We start from the raw sequence: 25134 nt of genomic DNA on the forward strand, positions 1-25134 counted from the left end.
TTCATTGGTGATATTTTATGGCTCTTAAATTAGATCATGTATCTACATGACATATATCCTATAGTGTTTAATATATTTTTAAAATTTAACTTCAGGGCATAATTACATTTTATTATATGGTACTATCCAGATTATTTATTAAGTTTAGCTTACCTCTATCTGAGCTAGTGAGTATCCTAATTATGTGTGATAGTAATTCTTTTACTTAGTATCATATCCTATATCCATTAAAATGACTCAAATAAAAATATCAAGTATATTTGTTGAATGAACAAAATGAGTATGTAAAAGAAATTGGGCAAAAGGATCATCTAATCTTTCAGTATTCATATTCAATGGTTTGCCAGATTTAGCCTACAATTTTCTTAGGAAAGATGCATAGCAAAATTACAAAGCCTATATGATGCATACCTCTTTCATGCCATACTCAGTACAAGTATTATAGTTTATGTATAAAGAAGGTATCAGAAATATTGGTATATGTGCTGTTCTCTGGAGAAAAAGCAGCTGCTATATTTAGAAGAGATATAAGCTAGAAACAATGTCAGGTTTTTTTTTTGAAGTACCAATTTGGTTGAGTATTTGGAATGACTACACCACATATATTTTTTTTTAAATCTATGAAAAATCCACTAATGCACTGGTGCATAATACACAGCAGCAAATAACTCAAGATATATAGCAGTGTGCAACCATGTATCTCAAATTAGAATTGAGCTCATTGGAGGTAAAATTAGATGCTAACATATTTTAAAAGTCAGAAGACATTTTTTCTCCTTCTTTGTCCAAAGTTTTTGAAAAATATTATTACAGGAATGAAAACAAAAAGTTCAAAGCCCAAAGAAATCAATTGCCACACTACTATATAAATATTCAGATTACTCTTGTTTTCACTAACACGAAAAACAAAAATGAGATAAGCGATAACACAGCCGTTAGGGCATTTTCCTCACATATGTATAACCTGAGATCTATCTCTAGCAATCCATATGGTCCCTTAAGCCTGACAGGAGTAATTTCTGAGCTCAGAGTAACAAAAAAAAATACGAGAAGAATAAGTACTTCTTTTTTGGGGGAGTGGGGCCACACCCGTTTGATGCTCAGGGGTTACTCCAGGTTAAGCACTCAGAAATTGCCTCTGGCTTGGGGGGACCATATGGGACGCCAGGGGATGGAACCGCTGTCCTTCCTTGGCTAGCACTTGCAAGGCAGACACCTTACCTCTAGCACCACCTCGCCGGCCCAGGATAAGTACTTCTACTCCCAATTCGTAATTACTGAAACTGTCTAGATTATTCCTTGAAATAGTCCCATATAGGTGTTTCTTACCTAACCCAACCCATCACATAGCTTGGCCTCCAACTTCAGTATTTACTATAGAAATAAATTTATTTCAATTTCTTGAGGTATCAACTCTTTCACTTCGTATTGGGCCCTATTATTAAAATATTTTCTATCTACCAATTTGCTTCTATGATTCTTATTCAGTTTTTTTAATTATTGTTCATTTCTACTTAAGCTTCCTTAACCTTCTGTATACATTATAGGTCTCTTTTGTGTTCCCACAGTACCCTAAGCTGCTTTTACCTACTATTTCTTATGCCATTCATACTATTCTAATTGCTTCCTTAGTTTTTTTAAGAGGAAATATAAAGGTTTTATGCTTTACTGTACCAACCAGAACACAGTGGATATTCAATAATTTCTTGCTACATAAAGAAACAAAGCTTATAAAAATATCTAGGGTTTCCCATGAATTTTCTAATTATTATGAATGTATTAAAAAGGGTGTCATACAGTAAGAAGAGCTCTAGCTATGGATAATGCTCACCACTTTAGGAATTAAATTAAATTAAATTAAATTAGATAACTACTGAATTTTAATTCTTGGTGTAAAGAAATATAAATAATGGAAACACACAGGTATAGTACTCTCAATTGAAATTATTTTTTATTTTCTTCCAAGCAGATGATTATGAGAAATTATCATTAGCTTTCAGTCATCTTGACATTTCCCCATAAATTTCCCTTATAAATTCTCAAAAATCAGAATAAACTACATCAAGAAACATAAGAATTAAACAAATAATGTTCTACCGAGAGCATCACTGTGCAAGGCTTCACTATTTTTTGATCATGAGTAGTTAAACCTGGCTTATAGTTTAGATATTGGATATAATCAAACACAAAACCTTTTCAAACTGAAGTTCAATGTCTTATGTAGTATTTTTTTTCTTAGTTAAAAATTGCTCAATATTTATGAAAGCATATTTTCAAATAATAGAAGAGTCTGTTACTGATTTTTGTGACTCAGAAAAAATTTGATAAGAGCTGGAATATAGTATAGGGACTAAGGCACTTGACTTGCACATGGCCCACCCCAGTTCAAAATGGTGGTACTGTATATTGTTCCTTGAGCACAGACAGGAATCACAGAAACAAAGAGTCCTCCCTGAACAAAATTTTTGTCTTGTCCAAAACCCCAAAAATAATAATTGTAAATTGAGGATATTTCTTAGTACTTCTCTGATAGAGACAGACTAGTCTTAAATCAACTCTATGTTATATTAAATCATTTTTTGCAAAGAGGAGATAACAGTGCAACCTTTGCCAAAATGTTATCAAATATTTGATCATGTCAGCAAAGTCTTTTAAGTGAAAATAATTGTTTTCTTTGCTAACTGGATGGGCCAATCCACTGAATTACTATTGCATTTTGTTTACTTTATGTCATATAGATCCACTTTTTTACTTCTCACTTTCGCTTGATCCTGTTTGCGCCTGTTATTGAGGTGAACTCATTATATTTTGTTTAATGGCTATACTAATTGTGCTTAGGGCTTTTTCCTGATTCTGTACTCAGCACTCCTGGAAAGTTTGGGAAACCATACAAGATGTTAGAAATCAAACCAGGGTCAGCCATGAGCAAGGAAAGTGCTCTACACTTTGTACTATCTCTTCAATACAGAAGTATTTAAAAAATAGCATAACAGTTAATATCTAAGGGTAAGAAAATTATGACTGACTTTTTTTTTTAATTCTTCCTTGTTTATATAAAGCAGAACTAGAATGTTTCTCATAAGTAAATATATGTGCTCCTGCCCCTGAAAAATTACATACTAGAAGGAGAAATGTTTTCTTTAGACAATTGGGCAAAGAAATCTTAGTCTCAGAGACTACGTCAGGTTTTAGATTTTTGTTATTTTGTCAAGACAAGAACAGTCAACCAGTACATATTTAGACCCCAGACCAGGAGGTGTTCTCAACATTACTGTCATCCTTCTCTCCAGGTCAGTTTTGCATATTCTTTTGGTTTTTAACAAATGGCAGCAGAAAGCTCTAAAAACACAGTGTTTCACTGGATTTTGGAAATTTTAGATGGTTTTTTATTTCAATAAGAAACATTTCTATATGTTTAAAAGATGGCTCGAAGATTGCAACAATTGTGCCAGTTTTCTCTTATTTATTCAATTTAGTCAAACAAAATGCCTTCATTAATAAATAAAAACCAACAGCAGAAATCATTCAGATAAACTACATATTTCCAACAAACCTGAGATATTTTCTCTTGGAGTCAATTAGTCACAGCCCAACAGATAATAAACTCTAGTGCTTCCTTTTTAATTTTTTTAAATAAAGGGCTACACCCAGTGGTTCTCTGGAGGCTTTGGGCAATGCTTTACCCAGTAGTACAGGTCTGACTGTTTAGTGTTAAAGTCTGGCAGTTTGTTGCTTATGTTCAGCTGTGATTGGTGGTCACCAGGATCACAACCAGTGGTGCTGGGGTAGACGGTATATGGCACTGAGATCAGACTCAAGGTTCTGTAGATGTTAGGCATATGCTCTTCAACTTACATAATTTCTCACCCTAGACAATTTTATCATTTATTTAATATTTTAAATTGTAGATTCTCAAGTCAGTGTTCAGGGATCTCTGGGGCCATTTCTGGTTATATAGAATAATTGAGGTCATATTCCTGAGCAGTGGTGAAAGTGCTTGTGCAGTCTAGCTTGAAAGCCCAAGTTGTCCAATGCCTCTGATACATACAATCCCTCTTTGCTAATATTGGTAGTAGAATAACAAAATACAATAGTGATGCAAATTGTTGAATACATGCTAGATACTATATATACAAGCAATTTTATTTTAAAAACATTTAAATAATGCTTCCAAAATAAAGAAACCTGGGGGTGAGAATGCAGTAGGCAGGTGATTGATAGGATCTCTGAAACCATATATAACTTCCTCTAGCCCAGCCAGAAGTAATACCTAAGCACAGAGGCAGGAATAAACCTTGACCACCAGTGTGGCCCCAAAATATAAGTGGAAAAGAAAAAAGAAGCCATTATTCAGAACAATTGTATGGCTTGTTCAAGATCATATACAAAGCCTTGAACACAGATCTGTCTAATTCAATTTCATGCCTTCTTTTGCGGGAGGCAGTTTTGGCTACACCTGACAGTGCTGAGGGTTTACTCCTAGCTTTCAGAAATCACTCTTGGTAGGATTGTGGGGCTATATGGGATGTTGGGTACTAAACCCTAATCAGCCACATACAAAGAAAATGCCTTACTCTGTGTTATGGCTCTTGCCCCCAAAACTTCATGCCTTCTTATTATGATCTTTAGCTAAGAGCTAAATCAATCTATAGAGAAACAAGTGTGGGACTAACAAATGGTCAAGAACAATATATTGTCTTGAGAATTGGCTTACAGAACTGAGTTTACTTAAGGTCAAGAGGGGTGGGATGAAGAGGTGATTGGGAAGGATTTCTGAGACATCAGTGGAGGGAAATAGAGGGAAGTGAACACTTTGGTATAGAGTGTGGCATTGGGGTAAGAAAAGTTGAATCAGGTGATGGAAAAAATTATTTCATTTATTTATTTATTTATTTATTTATTGGCAACACTCAGTGGTTTTCAAGGGTTACTCAGGGGTCTGAGCTCAGAAATTGCTCCTGACAGGCACAGGGAATCAAATAGGATGCCTGGGATTGAACCCAGGTTGGCAACATGCAAAGCAAATGCCCTACCACTTTGCTATCACTCTGCCCCTTGAAAAATGTTTAGAAGAATGACCATGCATATCAGTCTATACTTATCCTCCTAAAATTATTAACAGATGCCCAATTCATATTCTCAAGTGGGACAATTCGGTTCATACCTTGGATAATCACCCTGTCTCTGAACATTACTGAAAGTGAATAGACTTTTATTAGGTATTACTTTAATTATCTTTTTCTTACTTCAATCATCTTCTTTTTTTTTTCTTTTTTTGAAATAGAAAAAAAAACAGGTGTTATTTGGAAGTACTGAGAAAAGAGAGGAAGAGGATAAAAAAGAGAGAGATAATTGAATAACATGCTCTTTCTTGAGGGCTTCTTCAAAGACACACAGAGAGCCTTGGTACACAACTCAGCATGAAAGCTTCAAAGTCCACATCTCAAAAGGAGAAATGTGGATGACATGTGCTGGGCACCATGTACCCAAGCAACACATGTTGTCTATCTTTTTGTCTTTAGTGAAAGACTCCAAACAAATAGCACATTGAATCAAACCAGTGTTTTTTGGATAGATGACTTTATGAATGATATATTTGGGTAAATAGATGACTTTTTTGAATGAATATTGTTCAGATATCATTCTTTGTATCTGTTTTCACACTTTATCTTTTGTCCACCCTCTTTTCTATCTCTTCTGTCTTTGTTAAGTCTCTAGAACCCCTAAAGAAATAAGTGTCTTCTATTGATAAGAATGCAAGAAAATGGATTCGCTGGATTTAGTTTAGTTTCTGATAAACCTTTCAAATGCAATTTAGTCATTGATTCAGATTTTTCAACTATTATTAATGGAATTTTGGCGAAAAAGAGAATAAAAATTGCTTTAAGGCATCTCTAACTTATTTTTCTTTCTTCCGTCTCCTTAATTAATCTCATTGCTACTATTCCACTACTTCTTCACTATAAGCGTAGTGTATAGGTGTCCAGGGAGCTTTCTCGTTGCAGTTCCTGGACAATGCTACTGCAGGTTTCGCTGGGGTAAGCCAGCTTCAAAATGTATTATTTCAAGCACTGCCTCACATGTTTTTGCTCCTCTTCTGCTCTTATGGGCAAACTGTTATTCTGTTTTTATTATTTAAAGACTCTTCAGAAAACAAAGAAAATTAATTTTTTCATAAAACTGATCAAATATATATAACTGCTTAAAAGACAGGAAATCAGACTTTCACTTTTGTCGGTTTTAAATGTATGGCTTTGATTTATGGATCAAAAATGCTCATTTATTATTTTATCTATACAGCTCTCGGCAATTTTGACAGTTAAAATTTAGTTTTATTGACCAGTGCAGCCACTGTGCCCACAAGGGGACGGGTGCACACAGCCTGCTGCACTCAAGAAGCGATGATTTTTGATTCCATGACTGAGTCAGACTGGGAATCATAACGGATATAACAATAAGTTCCAAATCTCAGTGCCCAAGGCAAGAGGTTTGCTGTAAAATACAATCACCCTTTTAGGAGGAGAGGAAGAGAGTCTTGGGTGGAACTTTGCAAGCACAGTTTAATGTGGCTAGGATTGGCCACAGATTTATCTGTCCATCCAAACTTTGGAGCAATGGAAGGGACAGGAGTGATTCTTTAAAGACCCAATTCTACCTACTAAATATTGAAGAGCAAAAATGCCCCCAAAGCAAAATGGGTGCTAATTTCCAGAGACAACAGATTACACAAATATTTTGATGTGAGTACTTTTACTAATATCAGCCTTTTCACTATTTACTTTTTTAAGATTAAAAAACAATCACTGGAGAATTTCTTTTCAAAGTCTCCATCTTCTTCTTCCTCTGTTGTAGTACATGTAGAAACAAATTCTTGCAGTGATTTTAGGCCACTTTTAATGGAGGCCTATTCAGCTGCCAGATTGGCCACCTCTGCAATGTTAATTTAGTCTTTTACTCTGAATCCCCCGTGATATCTAAACAGACCTACAAAGGGTAAGAAATCAATAAAATGTCTAATTTGATTAAACATGTTTTTGAATTCGGCAAGACAGCTCCAATCTGAAATAAATAGGTGGGAAAATAAATAAAGAACACTCACTTGTAAGTATTTTCCATGTCTTCTTTTCATCATCGTAGTACTGAACCAAATTGCTGGGGAGCCGGTCCGGCCCGGGAGGCAATCCTCCAACCAATAACAGCATTTTCTTGTTAGAGCGAATTCTTCACCCAAAACAAAAGAGGAGATGAATAACCACATTACTGTTGAGTCTTTTTAGTGGCAACAAAATCATAACCATCAAAAGAATGTTCCTTGCTTGCAGATTTCTATTTCATTTTTTTCCTGTTTCTTCTCCCATTCATGTCTCAACATTTTTTTTGAACCACGCAGAAAAATGATCAGAAGAGTAGCATATCACCATACTCATGGAATAATAAGCTCCCTTTATACAATTTGTTAGAGGTTCATTCTAGAACGACCTTTTTCTTATATTATCCCTTTAAATCATCACTCTTTACAGCTGAGTACACATGAAATGCTCTGGAGTTGTAGTAAGGTTAAGCATTAAAGTTGCATGTCAAAAATCGTATTAGTCAAAATCATTATTATAAGCCATTCTCCACTCAAAGAACCTTGAAAAAATTAAGGTTACGCAGAGTTTGTGAGCCAACTCTTTAATCACCCAGGGAACTTCAAATACTAGTTCGGTACAATTAACTAGCACAGGACTAACTGGGGGAGTTAACCAGTAGCCACAGTACTTTCCATTTGTTTGATTTAGCTGAGACTTTTGCCTTCATTCTTTTTTCCAGCTACTTCTCCCCCTCCTGCTCCACCTCCTCACCCCTGAGCACCACTGGCGACACAGCAGCACCAATTGGTAAAAATGAGACTGTGAGGTTGTTTTGAGCCTCCCCAGAGTGGAGCCCTGCCAATGCCTGCCACTGATCCAGCGGCATGAACCTGCTCAACTGTGCAAAGTCACTCTAATTCCCTCCCTCTGTTTTTCTACCTTCTCCCCCAGGGGGCAACCACTGAAAGGAGTGACTACCCACCCATCAAGAGCCGGCAATTCGCTGCTATTAACCGTGACTGTGATTCCCAGTCTGCCTGGCAGTTCCTGAGAACAGGCCTGCAACATCTCATATGCAGTAAAAGCCATAAGATGCACCCTGGCCAGCACACTCGACCTGATGGATGTAAGACTCTCAGGAACAGTAATGGATTGAGCACACTTACTATTGGAGTCAGGAGGGGAGGCCCAGACCCCCACAAGAGGCCTGCTGATTTAACGGTCGCTTTACATATAATTGAACTTTTCGTTTACCTGAAAGGCTGAAGGTGGTAGTGGAAGAATTGGAACAACCAAGGCTGAAATAAAAAGTCGATAAGCACAAAATATACCCCTTCAATATGAACACAGTTTACTATGTGCCTCAGAATCTATAATTACATATTCAACCTGTCATTCAGACTCAAGGACACTTGGAAATGTATGCCCTTGTAAAGAAGCATTGTTTGTTACTAAAAACCTAACATTCGAAGAGTTAACTTAATACATTTAATGACATTTCCATGTGAAGGAAAGTAACAAGAGAATTCCTTTAATGAAACAATGGTGCCATTGAATGCATTGTATATGCCTCAGTAGGAAAAATATCTTCTGGAGAAACTCTGATCAGGGGCTAATAGAGAGAGGGAGCCATACTTACAGATGAATTTCTAATGTAATATCAGTTTGCAATATTTTGTTGCCAACAAAAAAATAAATCTTGCACTTGAAGTCCTTTGAAACTGAGTCCATGTACCCTACAAGCCCAATATTTGGAAATCATAAGCAGGATTTAATAGCAAAGAACTCCCAACTAGGAGTATTTCAATGATTGGGAAGGTATGTTGAGAAAGGGTTTTGAAATTTAGTGTGGAGAAGCAATTCTACAATCTGGAAATAATACACAAAAATCATATAATCTCCCAATTGCAAAGCCACCAAACTATCAAGAGACAATTAAAAAAAAAAAAAAGAAACACTAATCCAAATAGTCAATCCACTTTGCAGAAGTCCCAATCTTAGGAAGGCTAGATGAAAGCTAACCTTTTTTCTTTTAGCTAGTTGTGCTCACAATATACAAACAGACCTGCTGAATATAAAGGCCCAATCTATGACTGTGGAGACAGGGCATTTCTATATGCAGTTACACTATAGGCTGGGACAGGGAAGTCAGAATCTACTACAAAGAAGTAAGGAGAAAGAGTCATTGGAACAGTGGTTGACCAAAATAATGAAATCAAATCCTCTATTCTATATTTAAACATATGCACTATTTTAAAAATGGGTTTCTGAATGACAAAGAGCAATAAAAGCATGGTTCAGGCCTCCCAATGCTTACCACAGGCTGTGTTCTTTACACTGACTGTATAGAAAGAGGAGGTACAGTAAATGCACCCCATATACACCTCAACCCAGGCCCTTTGCCTGGTCTGTATTGTGAATGGGGAACAAAAAAAAGCATGGTTCAATTATATCTGTAAGACCTTTGCTTTAATATATAAGGGTACCTCTTTGGTCTGATTTCACTAGAGAATTTTAATGTCCACACACATGAAACATTATCTCTGTAGCTGTAGAAAGACGATAGAATATTTGTCCTTCTTGCCTCAAGAGCCAGTCACTATCATTTGTTTTCTAAAAACTGAACTGAGATTACCAATGTAGAAGGCAATGGAGAAAGAGCAAATGGAACCAACTTTCACCCTTGTTGATAACGCAGTTCAAAAAACTAGCTAGTCTAGCAACAATGCAAGACTCCACATAAACCAAGACAAATCTCTGAACCTTTCTGCTTTCCTCAGGGAGCATGATGAAGAATTACATAGAACTAAAGAATCCATCTACTCTATTGGTTGTATGTTTTCTGTGAAGGAGCTGTGTTTTGAGTTCCCTAGGTCTGATTTTCTTGGTGAGTTATTTTTATATTATCATTCATTTGATTCTTTGTGATACTAACATTTTATTATGGTTAAGGTATAAGTAATTTTATATCTTTTGTTTTAAGATTATTTTAATACTGTTATAATACACTTTATTCCTCAATTTTCCAACCCAATTTAGAATTATGTAATTATAAGTTAAATAAAAACTCTAAATCACATTAAAAGTAAAAATGGGTTAAAACATGTAAGAAATACCATAGGATATAAGAAAAAATTAAAATAACACCCAACATTTTCTACTGGGAATGACTTTAAAATAGCCATTTGTCATAAGTATACTTGCATTTTGGAGAGAGAAGAAAGTTTCTATACTCAAAGTGAAAGAATCATTACTCAGACATAAGATTCTAACTCTATCAGGCCCATGGTCTTTAATATACTTTGAATTATGTTTTAAAAAATTTTTTATCACAGGTAAAATTAAGACTCAGATTCTAGTGCTCATTTTGTAATTCAACAGAATGATTACAAATTACTTGTATTCTTTCTTGGAGCCTATATTTTTTCATCTTTAAAAATTAATAATATTTATTTGCCTTTTCAAAGATTTATTATGGGATTTACATAAAATAATATTTAAGGGGGGCCAGAGTGATGGTGCTAGTGGTAGGGCAGTTGCCTTGCATGTGCTAACCTAGGATGGATTGTGGTTCGATCCCCTGGCATCCCATATAGTTCCCCAAGCCAGGCACAATTTCTGAGCACATAGCCAGGAGTAACCCCTGAGCATCACCAGGTGTGGCCCCAAACTAAACTCAAACAAAGCAAAACAAAAATAATGTTTAAGGGCCAGAGCAATAGTAAGTGGGTAAGCATTTGTCTTGGACATGACCCACCCTGGATCAGTCTCCCTACCCCATGTTTTTCCCAGAACCTGTCAAAAGATATTCCTAGATGCAAAGTCAGGAGTAAGCCTGGAGCATCTCTAACTGTGGCCCCAAACCAGAGAAAATAATAATAGATGAATAATATTTAAAAGTTCTACATAAGTTCCACAGTAAATTATTAACCATTTTAGATATTTTACTATAATGTGGATTTTATTCCAACATGTTAAAGAAAGAAAAAAACAGTATTTCTACCTAGATTCTTGGTGAGTTTATATGCATACATCTGTACAAGCTACTTAGAGGATTTCACTAACCAGCTGCTATCTTATAATTATATATTCTTAGAAAACTATAAAGTTAATTATGTTGGCTATGTATTGAGCCTTGTTATATGAAAATACACCTATGAACATTATATTGAAACTGTGAACCTACATGGAGTTAAGTAAGGGAGCTAATAGAGATCACATTTCTTACTTCTTAAGAATAAAATGAATTAGGAAAACCATCACATAATTTACTTTGATATAAATGCAATGTCAACTATTCAATTACTCGTCGAAAGTAATACACGTGAATAATTTCTGTGAAAAAGCTCCCATTCTTTTTACAACATGCAATTATAATAGTAACAATGACAATAATGACAGATAATAATAAATGTGTATTGGCATTGAAACATCTGATTATCATGCTATTTATTTAATATGTGTGAACTTCAATTTGGATATACTATGAAAAAAAGATACTGTGTGATTAGAAAAGTAAAATTAGAACAATCTAAATTAACTTGCAGAATGGGACTTCAACTATTTTTTAAGATAGTTCCAGCAAAGCCTTATACGTTTTTTAGATTAGGCAAAAATATATAAATGTAGTCCTATTGTAATAATTAGGGTTCCTTCATATGGCAACATGCCTCATATTTTTGAAGCACTTAAAATACACATGGAATTAATTTAGTCAAAATTAGTGATTTATTTTTTGATATTTTTACTAGTTATAACTTACCATACCATACCACATTTTAAGTCTAGTCATGCATTTAAGTTATAAGGGATAAAATATTTAAACAAACGCTGAGTATGCCGTAATTAATAACATTATTTTGATGCCTTTGATGTGATTTTCTAGATTCTCACATAGAAAAATCTAAGGTTAAAAAGCAATGGAATTTGAAGGTCTCCTTTGTTCCACCTCAGTAATTGCCTAACATTTACCATGTGTCACATTTGTGTGTGTGTGTGTGTGTGTGTGTGTGTGTGTGTGTGTGTGTGTGTGCGCGCGCGCGCTCAGCTCATATGTACTTTGGTTCCTGGGATGAATGATTGAAGGATGACCTAAAACCTCCCGGTGTAAACAAATTTTTCATGACACTGGTGTTCTAAGTACAGTAAAGTCTCATTTATTTATATTTCAGTGATTTGGAACTTTAATAATTGGGAAACAGACCAGATAAAAATTTCCTTTCCATGATACATGGAAAAAGTTTTCATTAACTAGTGGACAAGAAATTTGAAATCATCAGGTCTCCTGACATTGTCAGAAAGACCTTTATACATTTAGAATAAATTCACTTTCAGGTTACAAATAATTTTCATTTATCAAAGCAAGTATTTTGCAATGCCTTGAGAATAATTAAATCAGAATGTTTGGGGAGAACTTTGAAGTCACTTATTTCATTAATTTCCAACCCTGTTAGGTCATCAGGGAATCTGAGGAGATTAAACATATATTATTCACCCTTTCCTTTTATTTTTAAACATTTTTTCTTTTTTGGCCACACTGTTGTTACTCAGGACTTAGTCTTGGCTCTGTGCGAAGGGTTCACTTTTGGCAGTGCTCAGGGTACCATATGTGGTGCTGGAGATCAAACCCAGGTAGCTGTGTGCAAGGCAAGTACCCTACCCACTCAGGCTAGATTTCATTTTTTTGGTTTTTGGGTCACACCCGGCGGTGCTCAGGGTTACTCTTGGCTGTCTGCTCAGAAATAGCTCCTGGCAGGCACGGGGGACCATATGGGACACCACCGGGATTCGAACCAACCACCTTTGGTCCTAGATTGGCTGCTTGCAAGGTAAACGCCGCTGTGCTATCTCTCCAGGCCCCAGGCTAGATTTCTAATATAAGTTCTCAGATATGAACTGTCAGAGATTATTGCTTAATGGAATGAGCTCTAGAAACTCAATAAAGTTCCTCAGTCTTCTCAGTGATTCTAACTTGTGAGTACTGATTTGGTCAAAATTCTTATCTACAGTCTGGACAAGAACTGAGTGCTGAAAGGAGACAAAGTGCTATGCATGGTACCCCTTTAGTAAGAATTTTGCAAACCACAGTGTCTAAAAAAAAAAAAAGGGAAGAGAGCAAGAGAGTCAGAGACCGAGAGACCAAAAGATAGATTGAGAAAGAGGGAGGGTGAGAGTGAGAGAGACAGAGACAGAGAGGGGAGAGACAGAAAGGGGTAGAAAGAGAGAGAAGAAGATGAAGAAGTAAAAGAAGAAGTAAAAGAAGAGGAAGAAGAGGAAGAAGAAGAAAAAGAAGAGGAAGAAAAAAGAAGCAAAAGAAGAAGAAAGAAGAAAGAAAGAAAGAGAAAGAAAGAAAGAAAGAAAGAAAAAGAAATAAAAAGAAAGAAATAAAAAGAAAAGGAAAGAAGGAAGGAAGGAAGAAAGAAAGAAAGAAAGAAAGAAAGAAAGAAGAAAGAAGAAAGAAGGAAGAAAGAAAGAAAGAAAGAAAGAAAGAAAGAAAGAAAGAAAGAAAGAAAGAAAGAAAGAAGAAAGAAAGAAAGAAAGAAGAAAGAAAGAAAGAAAGAGAGAAAGATGTCTATCCCAGAGGTAGACAGGAGGGCTAGAGGAAAACTGGGGACATTGGTGGTAGAAAACTGGGGACATTGGTGGTAGAAAATGTGCACTGGCAAAGGTTATTGTACATTGAATGACTGAAACTCAATCATGAACAACTCTATAAGTGTAAAAAAAAACCCAATGGTATTATTAATAACCTTGTAATTATGGTATTAATAATAATAATAAAGATTCTTAACTACTTGGAAATTTATAACATATAGTAGTTTTTTGGCAGTTTTTTATTTTTTTAAAAAAATCTGCCTGTCTTCAAGAGCATTTATATTCTACCTTTCACTCCTGTGGAGCAGTACCTGTCCTGAATTCTTGTCCATGGACCAGAAGTTATAACTAAGACAATGGACTCCTGGTTGGCAACTTTTGAGTTGATACTGGTCAGTGGACTGGTGGTTGAAAGTCACTGATCTAGAGAAAAAGCTTAATAAGTACCATCATAGTAGCACTTTAAATATTAAAAAAGAGTTGTAACATGCTAATATCCTCATCTTTTTTCTGAAAATGTTTATATTTTTCTTACTATATTAGTCACTTCCTTTGACTATACTCTACACTATCATTGCTCATGCACTATAATTGTCCATTCTAAATAGTCAGAGATCAGAATTGTACATAAAATAACAAATGTACTGTTACGTGACCCATGCCTATTGGTACTCTAAAACTACTCTAGTTTTTCACAGACACAATGCAGTGTTGAGTTTTTGTTCAGATTTCAGCTGACCACAACTATAAATTTACAAAGAAAAAAGTAGCATTTGTAAGTCAGGGTTTTTTTCTGATCTATATTTCTTTAAATTAAAAAAATGAAACACCGATGTATGTTTATAAAATGGGTTTATTTCTTTTTGGGAGGACTATCAGTAATGCTCAGGGAGACCTCCTGGCTTGGGATTTTGTGGTCACTCCTGACTGGAGATAAAAACCCAGGCTTCCCACATGCAAAGAATACGTTCTATCCCTTTGAGCTATCTCCCTAGCCTGGAAAAATAGCTTTATGATTCTCTATATTTAGATTTTTTGTTTCAGTTTATTTATTGTTTAGATTTTACTTTAATCCAGGAACTGTTCTAAACCCCTAAATAATGAAGGTTATGTTGGAAAAAATAGAAACTCACTCTTTGGGGGAGTTAAAAATGATTTTAACAATGCCCCAGTTATCTTCCCTCCCTCCCTCCTTCCTTCTTCCCTCCCTCTTCCCCTCCCTCCTTTCTTCCTCCTTCCGTTTTACTCTTTCCCTCCCTCCCTCCCTCCCTCCCTCCCTCCCTCCCTCCCTCCCTCCTTCTTCCTTCCTTTCCTTCCTTCCTTCCTTCCTTCCTTCCTTCCTTCCTTCCTTCCTTCCTTCCTTCCTTCCTTCCTTCCTTCCTTCCTCCCTTCCTCCCTCCCTCCCTCCCTCCCTCCCACCCTCCCTCCCTCCCTCCCTCCCTCCCACCCTCCCTCCCTCCCTCCCTTCCTCCCTTTCTTCCTTCCTTCCTTCCTTCCTTCCTTCCTTCCTTCCTTCCTTCCTTCCTTCCTTCCTTCCTTCCTTCCTTCCTTCCTTCCTTCCTTCCTTCCTTGTTTTCTTCCTTCCTTCCTTCCTTCCTTGTTTTCTTCCTTCCTTCCTTCCTTGTTTTCTTCCTTCCTTCCTTCCTTGTTTTCTTCCCTCCTTCCTTCCCTCCTTAAAAAAAAAAAAAGAAGAAAATGTCCCAGTCTTCTCCAAACACCCTAGTTGAAAGGGAAATCGGCCATAGGCTCTGTACTAGGGTTACTAATTTTATGTTCATGTGAGGGGATGGTAACTTGCGATCTCCTGTCAGTAGCCCTTTGTATGTTGCTATTTTTGCTGGAGTTTCTAATGCTTGCTGCCTTTTTAGTTGGTCAAGCTTCTTTGTCCATGGAGCCATGCTTTTTTTCTTTTTCTTTTTCTTTTTCTTTTTTTTTGGAAAGGGGGTCACAACCAGCAGTGCTCAGGGGTTACTCCTGGCTCTACGCTCAGAAATCGCTCCTGGCAGGCTCAGGGGACCATATGGGATGCCGCTGGGATTCGAACTGCCGTCCTTCTGCAATGCGAGGCAAACGCCTTTCCTCTGTGCTATCTCTCCTGCCCCGAGCCATGCTTTCTTGAGAGAAACAAGAAGAATAAATTTCTTCTTTCTTCATGGAATGTTACATCTATTGAAAGCATCATGGTTTTTGATACAGGAGAGCTTGACCAAAGGCAACGGTCTCACAATTAGGGTCACAGTTTAGGTTTAATTCTTCTTTGGCCTCCTTATCCTAAATTGTAATATAGTTATAATAATAGATTTAAAGCATAGTATCTTAATATATATCTGTATGTCTATATATCTATACCATTTAAATAGGGCCAGAAATATAGCTTAAAGGATTAGGAGTAGAGGCTTTGTATGTTGGATCCCCAGAACTTCATTATCTTCCAGAGCACTGAGCAGGAGCAGACAACAGCAATATCAACTAAACTAAACCAAATCAAAATCCAAATAAATGTGAGTTATCCTCCTCTTTCCTACCTTTTTCTCTCCTTTATCACCATCATTGCTATTATTAATTTTATTATCCATCATTCCTTTGTGCAATTTGCAGGCAGGTTTGATAAGCAAGTGGTTTTAGTTCCTAGCTAAGTATTACTAATTACAAATAATAGGGTATAACTCCATTGTTTAGCTAATTTAATTATCCTTAATTTACTCTTTCTGAAATCATACTAAATCACTGAGATTTTTACTATGCAATTTCCCTTATTTGTTAGAAGTGTATGTTCTTTTATGAAAACTAATATTTGATGGAAAAGAACTAAATAGTTTTAAAGTGGTCAAGTAAATTGGGGTAGTCATCATCCTCCCATTTAAAGGTCAAGTTAATATTTTATTGTTAAATTATCTTTATTTAAATACCATGATTACAAATATGTTTGTAGTTGTATGATTACAGTCCTGTTAAGAACACCCCTTTCACTAGTGCAAGATTCCCACCACCAATGTCCCAGATCTCCCTCCTCCCCACCCTACCCACACCTGTACTCGAGACAGGTTTTCTATTTCCCTCATTTATTCACATTGTTAGAATAGTTTTCAGTGTAGTTATTACTCTAACTGCACTCATCATTCTATGTGGTGAGCTTCATGTCATGAGCTGCACCTTCCAACCCTCATCTCTCTTGTCTCTGAGAATTATTGCAAAGATGTCTTTCAATTTTCTTAAAACCCATAGATGAGTGAAACTATTCTGCGTCTATCTCTCTCCCTCTGACTTATTTCACTTAGCATAATAGATTCCATACACATCCATGTATAGGACAATTTCATGACTTAAGAGTCAACATGACCTGGATTTAACTTCTTCTTTACCAGGCATAAGCTTATGTCCTTGAACTGGTAGTTGACCTCTTAAGCCTCAGTTACCTCATCTGTAAGTGGAAATGCTGTGAGCATTCAATGAACTCGTCTAAGTGTAAAAGAAAAATAAAGGATTGCTCTTTGTGAACTGAAAGGCAGGGGCTGGAGAGATAGTATAATGGATAGAGAGCTTGCCTTACACATAGTCACCCTAGGTTTGATATCCAGCATAGCATGTGGTCACCTGAGCTTCACCAGCAGAGCTAAGAGTAAGTTCTGAGCACTGCTTGGTCTGGCATCAAAACAAACAAAACAACTAAGGCATTATATGCACTTAGTGCCCTGAATAATGACTGTCTGTATAGTGAAGATATGAAAAAGAACATGTAGCAGGAAAAGACCACTGGAGATAGAACGAATTTGAGAACTACCTCCCCACATCTTGGGAATCTGAGTGGACCTTATTAAGCCTATGATAGCTATTCTTTTATGCAAGCAATAGGGAATGGAAAAGTTCACATCTGGTGTCATTGTAATTGCATATGCTCATAATCTGGAACAGGAAAAGCCAGGTAATGCAAGGCTCCAGAGATTCACAAAAATAGTGATAACTTTAGGACTTCTACAAGCCATGAGACGGCAGTGGTTTGTCAAAGTTTTAGCAGATTTTTGCCAAATCTGAGAAGTCACCAGCTTATGTCTAGGTTGAATATGAAAAATATTTGTGCCTTTTCCATGATAATTAATTGATAAGTAATAACTAGTATTATGTATACTATTAACCTTGCTCACTGACTTGAAAAGCAATCTTTGGAATTTTGATGCTTTTATTATTTTTTGTTTAGAAGTCCTTCAGATACAATAGATCACATATTTATAAAGTCAAATTCCTCAAATCTATAAAAAATATTTGGTTTTGTACAATGATACAAATCTACACCCATTAATAAATTCTACCTAATCGCTCTTTTGGCTGTCATGTCTCTAAAAAAGGATGCAATCCAACATGATATCTAAATCACTAAATTCTATGGTACTCTTGACTCATCTCCCATTTTTTAAATATTAGTGCTTTTCAAGTCTTAAAGAATTGAGAGCTACAATGTTTCTTTATTCTATCTCTTCTCTTCATTCCAGCAAACATCCATCAAGATGATTCAACTAGATTGACTCACTCTTATATTGTTGCAATAGTGAAGTCCTTACTTCCTTTGCTCCTGTTCACATCTCATCTATTTGGCATATGTTGTCAAATGAATTTCAGCAAAGCCTGGCATTAATGATCGATTACTTTAATCCTTTATTTATAAACTACAAAGAAATTTCCCACCCTTCATCATATTCAAAATACACACCTCACCTCAGACCCTCTCTTTATTCTGCTTTTCTCACTCTTTCACTTTCTGTCTCCTAAGTAAAGGCGGTGCTAGAAATTATCATCAGGAATAAAAGGATGTCTGAGTGAAAATCTGAAAATACTTTAAAAAAATTTAGATGGAAACTACTTATACCATGGGGGAAAAAAAGTAAGCGAGGAAAAATATCTGGAATCATGGGCCAGGAGGAAATTTTGAAAGTCAGCTAGCCTTCCCAAAACTTTAGCTAGCAAGGTACCCAAAAGTCCCCAGGGGGGAGCTCTACCCTTTTCTTAAAATTTTCCAGAGAAGTAAACTCCCTTGAGAATTTGTTCCAGCTGATTTGCTGTTGTATTTAGGTTTCTTTATCATAGCTGCTCTTGGTAATTACACAGCAGCTTTCATCGGGAAGAGCCTTTAAATAGACCTGATAATGCCTCTCTGAGGTAGATAAACACGAAGTATCATTATCCCCATTTAACAGATGAAAGAATAGAGGAAAAGGGGCTTGGACACCTTTTCCTATGCCTCAGGATGGGTTTTATTTCCCCCAGTTCACATCAGAAATGTCTCTAGGGCTTTCTCACACAACCTACTGTGATTCTCAGGTGGCCAAACAATGTGCCAGTTCCTTTGCTTGCCACCATCTGACCTCGGAGCCAGCCCTTTTCCCCCCTAGGTGAATCTTGGCTGTACAACGACTAAGTGAATGGTCAGTCATTATTTAGTTTTTTTTTTTTTAATGGAAATAACTTCATGATTCTCACAACATAAAGACTCATTGATCAAGTTTCATTATACTTAAGAGCAAAATGTACTTAGTATGTATACAGGAGTTCTCAGGGCATACTTTTTATAGAAATAAAAATATAGGAACAAAAGAAATTGTAGACAAAAAAGAGTCCATGTTTCTTTGTAACCCTCCTATTTGGCAATATCTCTCTAGATTCTTTATCATCCCTTATTTTCCCATTCTTTGCATCTGTTTTCAAGTCTAATTAATAATAGGGGTTCATCTGATGGATGGTGTCAAAGGTCAAAGGGAAGGAAAAAGGGAAGGAGAAAAAGTCATTGTTTCTGGGCCACAAGGTGGCAGTGTCAGAGGGCCACAAATTGAAGAGTCTTTCTGACTAACTCAGATCTACACTGCTGCCTTTTCTATACACTGTCCCCAAATCATTATGTTTTATCTCTACTTGAGCATGCTCAAATAATTAGTTTTATATACCACCACACTCCTCACTATTATTGGATATTAATACATTTTTAAATGAATATCTTTATTTAAACACCTTGATTACAAACATGATTGTGGTTGGGTTTCAGTCATGTAAAGAACACCCACTTCACCAGTGCAACATTCCCGTCACCAATGTCCCAAATCTCCCTCCTCCCCATCCCACACCCGCCTGTACTCTAGACAGGCTTTCTACTTCTTTCATTCATTCACATTGTTATGATAGTTCTCAATGTAGTTATTCTTCTAACAGCACTCATCACTCTTTGTGGTGAGCTTCATGTCATGAACTGGACCTTCCAGCCCTCCTCTCTTTTGTCTCTGAAAGTTATTGCAAGAATGTCTTTCATTTTTCTTAAAACCCATAGATGAGTGAGACTATTCATCATCTATCTCTCTCCCTCTGACTTATTTTACTCAGCACAATAGATTCCATGTACATCCATGTATAGGAAAATAATACTGTTATCTTTGTTCTGTAAGGTCATTCCTATCTTATAGGATGGGAATCACCCAATGAGAGTTAAGCCTGAAGTTATTAATATAGTGCAAGGCCTTTAAGATATTATAGTGGTTACATTTTATAGCATTTAATTAATATTTAAACAGCTTACTTAAAAATACTTTATCTCAGTCTATACCAGTGCCTAATACTGGCTGCTTTTAGAATGATCTGGAACATTCCCTTTCCCTTCCTCTTTCCCTTCTTGTTGCAATGGCTTAAAAGGTCTCACACACACTTGATTGCAGTGCTCCTACACTTGCTGTGGGGCTTGAACTTATTTTCTCTGAGACATTCTTTTATATTGGGGAGTTGGGAGGGGCACACCCAATACTGCTCAGGGTTTTTCTGGATTCTGTTTTCAGGGACCACACTGCTGGTGGTGTTGGGGTATCATATGTGGTGTACGGATCTCACAAAAATCAGCTGCATGCAAGACATGTGTTTTAACCCCTGAACTATTTCTCACACTCTGATTCTGGGAGCACTTTCATGAAACAGTTACAATAGGGGTACTTCTCTGAAATTCTAATTTAATGATTTATAGTGGGGCCCAACTTTGCCATTTTTAGAAAAAGAATTCTGTTGTCATCATAATTTAAAATCACTATTAAAATAATTGTTATGGAGACTGGAGCGATAGCACAGATGATAGGGCATTTGCCTTGAATGTGGCCAATCTGGGTTTGATCCCTGGCATCCTGTATGGTCTCCTTAGTCTGCCAGGAGTGATCTCTGAGAATAGAGCCCAGACTGATCAACCCTTGAGAGCCGCTGAGTGTGGCCCCAAAATTAAAAATAAAAAATAAAACAAAATAATTGTTTTAAGCATTATTTTTAGGAATCATGGGTTAAATTTGGGGGGGTTGGGCCACACTCGTGACTTTCAGGGGTTACTCCTCGCTATGCACCCAGAAATTGCTCCTGACATGGGGGACCATATGGGATGCTGGAAGATTGAACCGCAGTCCATCCTAGGTCAGCTGCATGCAAGGTCAACACCCTACCGCTGCACCACCGCTCTGGCCCCAAATTTAATTTTATTTATAATCGACATTAAAACTATAATACCTCATTGAATCACAAAAATAAGCTTAGAAATAATTTCATGTATACTGTCTGAAATTGTCTCATACCTTACCAATGGAAAGTGAAACATAGTTGTGCATACACTAAATGAAAAAATAAACAAATTAAATATTTGACCTTCTGAAACCTAGTTATATTTCAATTCTGCCACTGTTTGAATCCAAGAAGGTTGGCACCTTATTGGCCATTTTTCTTGTTCACTTTGGCCTTATAGTATACCAGGGTCTTCTACATTTCTTTTGTCCACATATTAATATCCTGCTGTTACTATGTCCTCTTGCATTGGGATATAGTAGCTTGGTTATCTATTTGCAACATTCATCTGGGCACCATGTTTATAGACTAGCTAATATTAGAAGAGACAGAATAAAACGAAAAAAACAACAAACCTTAAGATCTTCATCTGAATCCATGTAGGCCTCCCTACAGTTTAGATCAGATGCGTCAAGGGCCAGAACAGGTCACTCTTTTTACTGATATCATTTCTGTTCTTGGACCTTTTCTTCCTGAGGGACAATGGCATTTAGCCAACTTTATATTCTTTTCATTTCCCCCTCCTCCATATTTCCAGATTAAAATTTTCCTTTAATAACTAGAAGCAGTTGGATATCTTTACTTGATTACCTATATAATCCCCATTCTAATACCTAGACTTTGTGCCTTTCTTCTGAAGAGCATAAATTGCAATGGAAAGAGCATCTTATTAACCCTGTATTGCAGGAGGAAGCTGCATTGCAAGTATTACTTTTTATTCTAACCCGCCTGGCTGCCTGGGACACAGGGTCTCAGGCATACTAGCTTTGGTTTCTGCCTAACAAGTTACTAAGAAAGTTGAAGTTTGTTTGAGCAAGGCACTTCTTGTTCAAGTTTGAGAAGATTCCAGATAGCCTATCACAAAGGAGCTTTTCAAACTCTCGATAGCCTTGTGCTGCCCTCCCAAATAAAAAAGACAGAACATAGCTTTCATGCTAGTGGTGGACTCATAAGCAATGCCTGCATTTAAACTCCTAATAAAGCCCAATTATTAGACTATGCTGCCTCCTGAGAGCCAATCTCATTACTGATACTTTTCTCTCTTTCTTCCCATCTGGCTGGCTTTTTTGAGGAGACAAAAGTGATTCCTGACCTGGGGGAACTTTGGTACCTGCTACATAAGAAAAGCACAGCAAGACAAAAGATGACAGAATCATGTTGGCGATTCATGTTTAGGATAAAAATGTCACTAAAAATGACTGTGTCTGAGAATCTAAGACATTGTAATGGAAAATGACTCTTTTAACCAAATTGCATTTCAAAGAAAGAAGTTCAGTCTTTCAGAATGGTGTCAAGGGGAGTGAGGACCAGATCCCACCATAGGATCCAGAGCTCGGTATTATTCATTACTATAACTTTAGGGAAAGATATCTCCTGGGGAAACTAGGAAGCTGCTCCTGCCAAGCAGACTGTTTCCAGCTGGAGAGTCACTGCGGGAGTGGCCATGCAGGGAGACAGAGAAAAGTTAGTTAGTAACCGAATAAATTACTCCAGGCTTCTGGAATATTCATAAAGAGTGGTGTCCATTTTGGGAAAAAAGAGAGTTTTTAAGTGACAACATCTGAATGGGCTCAACATTTACTTTTAGGGGAGGGATAAGTCTATGAAATCATCCGAAGGTTGATAAATAAAGAAGGTTATGCTTATTTTTGGGGTAGATAGGCAGCAAGGGACTGAGGCAGGCCTGGGGTGTGTGTGCTGTGGAGACAATGAGGTGTGGCTTGTGGGATCCAGCTTAGGGACACCCTGCTGCTGTGGGTGAAATAGGAATCTCTTATCCTCCTCCTCTTTTCCTCTCCATCTCCATGGGGAGCCAGTTCTTTCTGTTCTTTGCTGCTTCACCAACCTTGGTGGGGCTATATGCTTAAAGTAAACCCTAGAATGAGAGCTCTGCAGGGTATAGGATCCCTCATCCCTCCAAAGTCCTTCTTCCAGACCCCTCCTGGAAGAGGAAGACTTAGAGAACCTACAGTCACTTAATCTATGGATGATTATGGATCATCAAATCTCTGGCACCCAGATACAAACTATTCTATAAAAGTTGACCATATTCTCTGAAGTTGAATTATGTACTCAAGTGCTATGTGACTCAAATTGTTTTGAAATTTCTTCAGTGATAGTGTAGTCAAATTACCACCAGAATATAAATTCCTTCAAACTTAGTAAATCTAATAACTCTTCCTATAATGCATATTTTCCTTTTGTCAAAAATTAGACTTTTTTAGCTTTCACAATACTTGTTCACCAAGATTTCTTTGATAAATTACCATATTTTTATCCATCTAATATAGACATTTAGCAATTGGGAAAAGAAGACAATTATTTGCTTTGCTGTGATTTTTCAAGGTGTGAAGAACTAAGAAATGGTTAAATAGACAGTTCCTGAGTCCACATTCCAGATCGATTTATCTACAATTTCTGGGTATAGAACTAAGGAACGTATGTTTTATTCTATTTCTAAAAAGATTTTGGTTGATTCTTCATAAAACTACTGGTTTAGGATCTATGAGAGAGTACCTTCAATTCCCTCCTTTAACAGTTTTACACTACTGCAAGTGCTATTATATTGGTGACTTGACTAATTGTGCAAATGACTACATAACTTTGTCTTATTAATCTAGTTGAAAGGTAACATTTCACTTAGTTTTCTAATTTGTTTTGCTATGTCCTTAGCATATTGACAGTGGTGGAAGGGTATAGACTTTTGAGGGGTACAGTTACTTTTTACAATACTATTTTTTTTTATTTTAAACACTATTGTAAACATATTGCTTACAGTTAAATACTTTTAAAAAAAAACGCTGTCTTATTTTTGGCCTTTGACACAGACTGAATTATTTCATTCCCTCACCCCAAAATCTTATGTTGTAGCTCTAACTTCCAATGAATAGATTTGGAAAAAAGAGATTTTTAGGAGCTAAATAAGGCTGAATGAAATCAGAAAGTTGGAACTATAATTTTATGAAAACTAGTAGAAAAACTAGTAGAAAAACTTGTAGAAAGTGACTGAAAGACCAAACTCAGGTATTTTTTCTCTCTCTGCCATGTATACAGAACAGACCATGTGAAGATGCAGAGAGAAGGCATCAGCAGGTAGTAAGGAAGACATAACAGAAAGCCAACAACAAACACACTGTGCCCATTGAACTTCCAATCTCTACAACTATGAAAAAAGTGAATGTTTTGTGTAATTTTTTATTATGGCAGCCTTTGCAGATGAATCGAGGCCTTCTTAACAGAGACTAAAAGGACATGCCACAAGGAATGCAGACCTACTAGAGACCAATGAGTCTCAACTCAGTTTGGGAACTGACACTGACAAGAGATCATTTATGATCCATCTTGTGTGGCTGCTTTGAAAAGGAACCTTCCTATAATTTCATCACACACCAATAGCTATATTTTGCAGCAGTCTTCCAACTATACTCTATACAGGAAATCTGGTATAGAGAAACATGGCCTCCTTATTTACTCCCCTGTTCAATAATTAGAGTCTGTACCTATGCAGCACATTTTAGGGGGTGTACACACAGTGGTGTTCAAGGATTACCCTTGCTCTGTGATATGGATCATACCTGTTGGGCTTGGGGGACCATGTCAAGTACCATGGTTAAAACCTGGATTAGCCATGTGCAAGACAAACATATTACCCACTGTACTACTGCTCTGACCCCTCATATGACTCACATTTGTAAATGATAACAATATTCCAATACACAAAATACAAATAGTAGAAGATAAGAACAGATAGAGCCTGGGCTGGAGAGATAGTTCAGTGCTTAATGTATTAGCCTTGTGCATGACTGTGATTTGATTCCTGGCACTACAAATGCCCCTCTCTTCAACCCAAATGTGGTCAGGAGTGACCCTTCATGACAGAGTTGGGGGAAGGCCTTGAGCA

General features: G+C 36.7%; 1 protein-coding gene and 1 non-coding gene across 2 annotated transcripts in view; one reads left to right on the forward strand and one right to left on the reverse strand.

Moving 5' to 3' along the window:
• KLHL14 (kelch like family member 14) overlaps window positions 1-25134 on the reverse strand; it is a 120938-nt gene that overhangs the window by 77704 nt on the left and 18100 nt on the right. Inside the window, exon 3 of the mRNA XM_049770211.1 lies at window positions 7100-7221. Coding sequence (XP_049626168.1) covers window positions 7100-7221 — 122 coding nt within the window. The remainder of the gene's footprint in view (window positions 1-7099; window positions 7222-25134) is intronic.
• On the forward strand, window positions 9374-9506 carry LOC126005062 (small nucleolar RNA SNORA51). The gene has a single exon (XR_007494244.1). It is a non-coding gene; the product is annotated as a small nucleolar RNA SNORA51 (small nucleolar RNA).

The sequence above is a fragment of the Suncus etruscus genome, chromosome 3 (genome assembly GCF_024139225.1).
Source record: "Suncus etruscus isolate mSunEtr1 chromosome 3, mSunEtr1.pri.cur, whole genome shotgun sequence".
NCBI lineage: Eukaryota > Metazoa > Chordata > Mammalia > Eulipotyphla > Soricidae > Suncus > Suncus etruscus.